Source organism: Protopterus annectens, chromosome 9.part0 (assembly GCF_019279795.1).
Source record: "Protopterus annectens isolate FY-2018-M chromosome 9.part0, PAN1.0, whole genome shotgun sequence".
Taxonomy (NCBI): domain Eukaryota; kingdom Metazoa; phylum Chordata; order Ceratodontiformes; family Protopteridae; genus Protopterus; species Protopterus annectens.
In genome coordinates, this window is record NC_056743.1 from 571,126,846 (window position 1) to 571,136,236 (window position 9,391).

The following is a 9,391-nucleotide window of genomic DNA, read 5'->3' on the forward strand; positions in this document are numbered from 1 at the left end:
ATAAATTCAAGCACCAGTTGTGGGGATGAAACTCAATAGCGTTTGTTAATTTTGGAAAGTGGCATTATAAAGATAATTGTGGAGTCCTATCATCTTATTGGGGTATGAGATGTCAGAACCAGATCATCATTCACCGATTTGCTTTCCTGTATTGCATGAAGAGGCATATGCAATTTAGTTATCTTTTATTTGCAGAAATAAAGCAGACGCAAATGACTTGTAATAGGGAGCAATTAACATAGGAGGTTTTCCAAACTTCTCTATAGGTGTGGAATGTACATAAATATAATAGTTCTCACTTGCCTTTCAGACTGATGTAGTGTCAAAGATTTTTATTATGGGAGAATTTGCATGGTTGATGCCAGTGATTCAAGTGTGTAATTTATACTGCCTACTCTGGGACAAGCCAGTAAAAGAACATTCTTAAACAGTGCTAAATTACTTTTTTTTTTTTTTTTTTTTTTTTAAATACCAGGTACTGCAGAGGAACGAGGACTCAGTAAGTGGAAGAAGGGAACTGCTAAAGGAAACCGATCTCTAGAAGACACGGATTCATACAATTTGCCATTTGGCATGGACTTAATTAACAAGTATAAATGCTTCAGCTACTTGCCCATCAGTCCCACCTTCCTGGGCTACCAGTGGCACGCTTTCAGGGAATGTGCCCACAACAGGAGTTCCGAAGACAGTTGTGTTCCTGCTGTATAGTTACTAATGAAGTGTTACCTGCTTGAGACCAACAACATATTAACAGTGTATTCTTCAAGGTTTAACAATTTTTGTACATATACATTTATATACTGACAGCCAGGTTTGCTCATGGGTACAAGTTACCCATTTGTTGTGGGTATTAATGTCATTAACTCTCTTAGTCCTGCGATGCAGTAGCTATCGCCTTAAGCAGCTAAGTTTTTCAAGAAGATATCTGGGAAATGTGAAAGGGATTGTGTTTTCAAATGAAAGTGTTGGGTTGACTGTGATCATCTCAGGTGTCAGGGGGAGGCTTTTAAAAGACCAGACTTTTGATGAGCTTAGTCACGTAGGACTAAAATAGTTAATACAGTCTTATACTTTATTTATTAAATTGTAGTTTACCTTATTTATTAAAAGTGTTCTTTAACCCAAGGTGGATTTATTGTTAAAGTAAGCAGGACTGCTGTTTTTGCAGCTTAGTTACGAAACAATGACATTCTTGTGTGTTGCGATATACAGTCTGCAGCACTTCTGATAGACTCAACTTATCTCCTGTAGTACCCTGTTTATTATGCCCCTTAAATCAGAAAAGTTTATCCTTAAGGATCATTGCTATAGTGCATCTATAATCTGAGTAGGATAATCTTCTGGACAGATCTTAGGAGAAGTGGAGATTGCATAGTGGGTTCATCCATATTATGACCAACTGCAGGAAATCCATCAGTAGAAGGGAGCATAACTCACACCATCATAAATTCTCTGTTTTAGCCACTGAAGTGAAATATCAACCTTATCACTTCACAATTTGATGTTCTTACTTGGCTGATCTGAGAAAATGACAAGTATTCTGTATACTATCTGCATTGAGCACACCATTTGTATTGACTGTTTAGCTTTTTTCCCTGGTGGTTAATGATGGTCCTAGTAAAGATCCAAAGATGGCTGAAAATGTTCTTACAGAAAACAATTTCTCCTTAAAGACTAATATGTCTCTCTTTTGAGGAAGGGGACAGAACCTGATGTTGATTAAGGTGAGTCAGAAGGATCCTTGTGGCATTTCTTGGAAGACCATAAACTCTGTGTTAGCCTAGAGTACATCTGCCTGTACTTCAGCAGGAAGTCTAGTTGTAAGGCTAGACACTCCCTAGAGAAGGGCACAATCATAAGAAATATTCCAAGTAACATAAAAGAACATAGAATAGAGGGTAAGACTATAAAACTGGTTTCAGAGCAGGATTTTGCCACTATTCCAGGTTAGGCAGCTGAAGCCTTAGTGATTCCCACCCACCACTAGATATATTGTACAAAGTACTGTACTGGTATCAAAGTGCTATTACAGTTTCAGTAAAATTGCAAGCATTTGGAATGAGGTAAGACTGCTATATAGGTGTTCAGCAAGGCTTTTAGACCTTTTTGAGGAGGTTACACTAACTTGTGGCCCCCAGTCAAAGAAAACTTGCCTAATGTTTGATATGCAAGACTGGTGGGAAAAGGTAGTCGAAGACTAATCCATGGTTATTTTGGATAAAGCACCAGATAATTTGACATTTGGAGCTGGAATGTTGGCTGCCTAAAGGTCAGTTACTTGCTTGCCAAAGAGAATACCAGCAATTTATATTGTAAAAGATTTCCAGAGGAGAAGGACTTGGAAATACTCCTTCATGCTACTCCTGCACTTTCCATCATTTCAAGCCTTTCCACTTCAGGACTTGGATTGAAAAGGAAGAGAAAAAGGGCTTCCATCCCATTTAAAGTCATGTGACTCTGATTGGGATGAGGAGCACTTGGCTTGTAATGACTAGTTAGGGTGTGACAATGACAAGGAGGATTTCCCATCAGAGGTTATCACTTTTGGCGTCTGACACCATGAAGAAATAAGTGTGGGGTTAGGGAGCTGACTCATACAAAGAAAAGATAACAAAGGCCTTCAGCTATTTCACTATCTATTAAGACTTTCAGGAGTGGTTTTAAAAGTGTATCATTACATTCTTACTCCCATCCTTTAGACACTGAAAAATCAGGCAGGTTTCACTGGGTCCAGGAACACTTTCATCATTCATTTACAAAGAATGCAAACACAGTAACTGCTAAGTTTGTAGTGTTTTGTGAACAACTTACAACATCTTAGCAACCACTCGTGTTATACACATTCTATTGGCAGCATTTTGTTCATCCAACTGAAAGCTTTCATGTGAGTCAGTTCTGTTTGTATTACTTGGTTGTTGAGACGTTTAGAAAAACATGAACTTTTATGACAGTATTAATTAATATTTTAAGAACCACAATTCATATCTTTTTACACACGCACACAACCTTTTTTCGGTTTAATTTATTTTATACTCACTAAACAGCTAAAGTGCTGTTTAGCGAGTATAAGATAACGGCTCGATCTCTCACTCTCATACACTCATACACTTTCACACATAGACATAAACACACACACACTTGTTTTTTTTTTTTAATTTTAATTTTTTTTCTTTATTATTTTAGCTCAGCAGCAAAGATGGTGTGTGATTTTTCCATGGTTCAGATTTGCTTTTCAAATACAGGCACTGTACCGATGTTGGCACTTTTTTCACTAAAGGTTTACAAAAATAGAGGTGTTACTCTGCCCTATTAACATGCATTATTTTACTGTATGAAACATAGAAGTATGGTGTGTGTCAGCAAAGAGGTGGTAGGTTCACCATCCCATCCCCCTTCCTTCTTTTTGGCCAGTAGATCATTGCAGCATCATTTTCTTCAGAGTTTTATATATACTTAGACATAAGACACTTTAATACATATTGTATGGAGAGAAGCTGGATTTAAAGCATTAAAATGTATTGATCTGGCCTGACATTATCTGGAGTCCACACTGCAGAGAGTGCAGCAGGTAACTCTACCATATTATGTGTTCCCAAATCATTGAGCTTCTGAAAAGAAACCATTTTGACCAGTTGACCCCATGTACCAGTAAGAGTATTGTAAATAAAATAAACCTATTGCGGTAGTCTTTTTGTAGTGCAAATTTATGTGAGGGGGAGTACGGTTTAATTCTACCATTGATAGGTAACAATTTGGTCATTATATCTACATTTTTGAATTGTCCCAAGAGCATCAGAGGTTGACCAGGAAGATATTAAATGTGTTGTATGTATTTAATATCTAGGGTATGTGGGCTACATATCTCTGAATCCTGTCATTGTCTGTGGGTCAGAAATTCAGAGTCCATTAAGAGTGTCAGTGTGTTTGGCATGCAAATGCATCTGATGTTACCCAAAATATGTTGTATATCCTGCTGTTTAGGGGCACCACAGAAGCTATAAACTCCTATCTGTAACTCAGTGCAGTATTCTTCATTTAGTTGTTGCCCTGTTCCAGAGAAATGTAACACCAAAGTCGTGGACAAAGAACACCCATATAAATAACAGACCCCTCTCCATTTATTGAGTTTTACCTGTTGTGGTGTTATTTAGATTATTAATGGTGTTCTTTTTTTCACTTGTGCAAGAGCAGACATAGCTAAAGTGCAGAAGAAACCCAGAAGCTGGCAGTCTTGTGGTTGAAACTGCAATGGAAATTTTAAATTTGGCAGGGGACAGTTGAGCCCACTACTGCTTTTGGCAGTCAATACATATGTTAATTCCTTTAAAATGTCTTTGTTGTAAAAGATGATTGTGGTCCTGTTTTCACATATTAACCTTTAAATCAGCCAGCATTTTGTCCTATTTATGGCAGTATTTCTGTATGTAAAAATAAATAAATAGCATCACCATTTGGGATCAGAGTTTGTAGATGTATTTAGTGGTGCTTTAATTTTCATGACAGTGTCATGCAAATATTTAAACTTCTTCATGAAGGAAAATTGAGAAAATATTGGTTTGCAGCATGTATTGATTTCTTATGCTGTCAATGATGAACTTACTAAACCGTAAACCTGAATTCATTCCATTGTCACCTAGGACTGGCACCTTTTCATTAACATTAGTGAGTGTACTGAAATGCTTGGGAGGAAATACATGTTGTGCATAAATATTTTTGCCTTGCTTTAGTTCAAGGAACACTATATGCACTAAGAAGCAGTCTGAATCTTCTTCTGGACACACACACACACACACACACACACACACGTAATTGCAGTGTTTGCATGTGTTACCTGAGTTTCCATACTTGCCATGTTACTTCATGTAAGGCTACTTGGTTGAATATTCTGGATTTCTACTGCAACTGCTGTTTCCATTGCAGCTGTTTTGAGATTATTTTTTTTCAGTGAAACTATTAGCAGATAAAGTATTCAAGACCTTCAGATGTATTTTGTATATTTTACAGAACATGCATGCAGACATTCAAATAAACTGTTAAAAAGAGGCCAGTGATCTCTTGAAACTTCCCATTCTGCATCTACCTCTTCACCATCCACTCTTCGAGCTTGAGTCTACTTAAACTCTGTGTTGTTTTGCCTTTATTCAGTGTCAGGGTTTTACTGGATTCTTCTGTCTATCTTGAGTTGTCCTCGTTGTAGGCATTACCCATTTATCTTCTTCCTTTTCCTTCCTGTCCATTTCTACTAGCTCTGTGTAACAATTGATAATACTGTACTGTACCAGAATTAGCTGGAAACACTGTATGCAACGAGACTGAAAAACGAAAGTCTTTATCTGTGAATTACCCAAGCTCATGCTGAACAGGTGCCAGGCTTTCCTTTATGGGCCAAGTCGTGTGTACTTTTCAGAATGAATTTTCCAAACACTGTATTTCATTCAGTAAGGCTTTATTAACGGTTTACAATATCCGAATACTGTCTTCATTAGCAGTACTGATAAACAATTAGTGTTCAGAGTTACTGCAGGTCATATTCTGATTGTCCTGTATGACCTGGCTTCTGTACTCAGGCTCGAGTCTCTGTCATCTTCTCTGAGGTAACAGGTCAAATGAACTTACAAACCTTAACTGAACTGCTATCCCGAACACAGCATAGTATATTGCTTCAGTTCAGTAGTTTTTCTTATTTATTTTTTTCTAACCTTGGTCTCAGGCTTTGTCTCGTCTGTGCTAAGGAACATTCTGTAGCTAACAAGGTTGTATCTTTCCCTTGAGAAAAAAAAATTCTGTCTGCACACTTTATACTTATCTTTCCTTTCTAATAAACTGTCTCTCATACATAAATAAAACATAATTTATCTTACCCTTTAGCCTGTCTAATGTCTAATAACTTCTTTAAAATGGAAGTCCCTAATCTAACAAGGTTCTTTGTCCTAAGTTAAGTATTTCCTCTTTGTCCTTTCTTCCAGTGTATACTGCTGAGCTTTTAGTATTTTTAACCATATCTCCAATTTCTACTTTCAATCTCACCATTTCAGTAATTTTCAGTTTCATGCCTTCACGTGTCTTTATCTTCCTTTACTTTACCTGTATAGCTTTCTAGAACTGTTCTGTACTCTAGATGTTGTCTTGCTGGTGTTTTGCAATGCAAGGATGGTATATGTTTATTTCCCTCTCTGTGCATCCTAACAAAGTGATGGACTTCAACACCTGCCCTTTAATACTGCTTTGTCTGATTCAATGTAGAGTTGTTATGACATTCTCCAGATCCTTTTTATCTGTCTTCCTTAGGACTGTCCCCTATGCCATGTGTGTCCCCAAAATTGTCATGCCAAATATCATAACCATACTCTAGCTTCCAACAGTATGTCTGTCCTGCAAGCCACGTGGAGCATAGCCTGGCGATTCATGAGTAATTTAGTAAATGTGGTGTTGCCAGAAGAAAGTTGGGTCACGCTGTTTCCAGAGTGATATCTGCTACATAGTCACTGAGTAGGAGCATTTATAGCATTGTACACAGTATTGTGGTGATATTCCACTGGGTCTTTCTTCAAGCTGACTTTTGCATTACATACTGATGCCAGAACTTTTATCACCATTGACATCAGACTATATATCCTTAAATGTTTTCAGCAGACCTCTACTATTGTCTTGAAGTTTAATATCTGATTTTGGTTATCTTCATTGTAAAAGGGGAGCATTCCCCAAGAGTAGTTGTATATAAAATGGAATTTAGCTACTTTGGTGTTGCAGACCAAGAATACTCTTATTTTTCCTTGAAAAAAACAAATGTCCGAATTAAGGAAAAGTCCAACACGATTTTCTCTTGATAATGTATATTGCTTCATCAACATCAAAGTAAAAATTAAACCGAAGCAGATGAACAAAGATTTCTCAAGGTGTGAGGGCCCAAGTGCCTTCCCAGTTCTTGGATCCTTCCAGGGCAACTTTTGATATGTTTTGCAATAACAAAACGTCATTGATTAGATAGCAAAAGGGATTTCCTTCTAGTTTAAAAAATTAAGTCACTGAAATGATTATTAAAGCCACATCTGTCAGGCTAAGAAGAGTGCTTATAAGGCCAAGCAGCCCAAAGAAACAAAAAATGTATAAATATCACTTTGTTCCCCTTCCTCCCTCCCTGTCAGTCACTCTTCTTGAAACAAGTAGATTGACACTCTTGTATCTTCCCCAGTGGACCAACATTATATTATAACAGTGTTAAATATGGTGCAAGGAAAATGTCTGCTACAGCTCTTAAAACCTCATCCTGAGTCACTCATTTCAGATGTACCCCTTACAACTTGAAGGTCCTGCTCAGTACTGCAGGCATCTGAAGGAGAAGGGGTTTTCAGCCCGTCTTATACCAGAATACTAGATGCAGGTATGAAAGCCTGTCTGGATTTTAGCAGTGCCATCTATTGTTAGCCTGTAGAAGTCTAAATGTTATTTCTGCATGTGCTTCTATTTGCCTTTCAAAATGTAGTTTGGATGTACTTGTTAGATTTGCAAGACATAAGTCTTCATGTAAAGAGTCACATGTTCCATTGGAAATGCACAATATCTGGTTATTAAATTAATCATTGACATGTTTCTGATTGACAGCTGTCTCCCCGGTATCCTTTTTCCTCCATCTGTTAGTTGCATATAAAATTACAGTTTGTGTGGCTGTATTGTTCTGCATTAGGGGTGTTTCCTTTTTTTCCCTCTGTGGCCATTGAGTTACTATATATAAATGGGGGGGGGGGGCAAAGTTCCTCACATGAGGAGTGCGGGTGTCCTTGCCCCTGTAAAAATATCTCATATAAATAATACTGTTTGATGATGCTTTCATTTAGGTTTCCTCATTTGGGATCAGTGAGTATCCTTTAGCAGGTTGAGCTGCAATTTATTATTGAGGGTCCCAGATACCCATATTTGTGGATATGAAGGGGATGCATCTAGTACAGGATCCTACCATTTCAGTCAAGAATATATTAAATAGTCTGATGCCATAACAGAGTGGGAAATATTCCTGCCCTCTCTGCAAACTAGTTATTTTAATCTGATTGAGGTTTTCAGAAGGGAATATTCACCAAACAGCAGGTTGTCCCATGAGATTGAGACTCTTCAGCAGGCTTTTTCATTTGCCACCCAAATCAGCTTTGTAAGAAGATGAATTGTGCTATCTTAATGAAAATGTGTTCAGTGTAAGCCATTTGTCAGTCAATCTACCTAAACTGATAGTTCAAGGTGCTTCAAGTTTTACTTCATTCCCTACACTGGGAAGGAATCAGCAGAGATGAATTTTCTGTTATATGGAATTAATGTTTTTCACAAAGTATTTCCATATGCTTAAGGAGTTCTCCTGAAAACTAGACAGGACTACATGAAGTTAATACTAGTGGCTTGTTATTGGCCCAAGCAGCCTACATGTCACACAACATTCTTATTAGGAGAGCTAGAAACGTTGATCACTCAACCTTCATTTATGACTATTGGGTCATCCATAGTATTGATGATGCCAGATCATTGCAGTCTGCTTTATTTATCCTTGGGGGAAAAGAAACATGCCGTCATCAAAATATATACAAGTAAATTTTATATTTGAGCAGACTGTGAGAACTGCTTCCCTTTCATCATTCACCTCCAATCATGTCCTGGCTTATTGGAAACATTTATTTAGCTGTAATTGGTACAGTTCACACCACTGCAGTCTAAATTTATGTAGGCTAAAATTATTTTTTAGCCCCTTCATTAAACTTTTCGGTAAAGACATTTTCAAATTGTTCCCTTCAGTCTAAATTGTAGTTCTTCTTGGTGTCCTTTAAGAATATAACAGACACATTTCATTTGAAATGACTGCCTTGAAAATTTAACTTTTGGTAGCAAATATATGTCAAGACAGATCAATTAAGTTCAGGCTTTACTTTCTCAAGTTACCAAGTTGTCTTCCATTAGTAGCAGTACATCTCAAATGAAACCAGTGTTTTGACAAAACAGCAGCCTGTCTTTCGTATGTGTGGTTGCTGCAGTAGGTAGTATAAATGAAGTTGTTTCCTTTCATAGATTCCTTCCTACTGCACAGAGCAATGGTGTATGCTGGTTGCATACCTTAGATTTTAGCAGACAGTTAAGGTTGTGTTTGACTTGAACAAGAATTATTAGGAACAGCAGCCAAATGTTTGTTTCCTTTGATAATTCTAAATAGGAAAGAAAACAAAAACCATAAATTGGGTATAACAAATTGTACTGTGATGTGCAGACCGTTTTAGCATGAAAAATTAAACAGACCCAATACTGGAACGTTGTAAGGTTATTTGATAAGAGACGTGGTCAGATCAAATGTCTTTAGGAGGAACAAGACAGTGGATGACATCTACATTGCAGTGACTTGATCATTGCTGGATGTTTT

At 37.3% G+C, this 9,391-nt stretch overlaps 1 protein-coding gene across 3 annotated transcripts in view; it reads left to right on the plus strand.

The window, feature by feature from the left end:
• Positions 1-5,787, plus strand: part of SLC23A2 (solute carrier family 23 member 2) — a 1,130,684-nt gene extending 1,124,897 nt beyond the window's left edge. For all 3 annotated transcript variants that reach the window (XM_044083095.1, XM_044083098.1, XM_044083097.1), the window contains exon 16: positions 476-5,787. In XM_044083095.1, coding sequence (XP_043939030.1) covers positions 476-708 — 233 coding nt within the window. In that variant the 3' untranslated portion in view covers positions 709-5,787. The remainder of the gene's footprint in view (positions 1-475) is intronic.
• Positions 5,788-9,391: the final 3,604 nt, after the last annotated feature.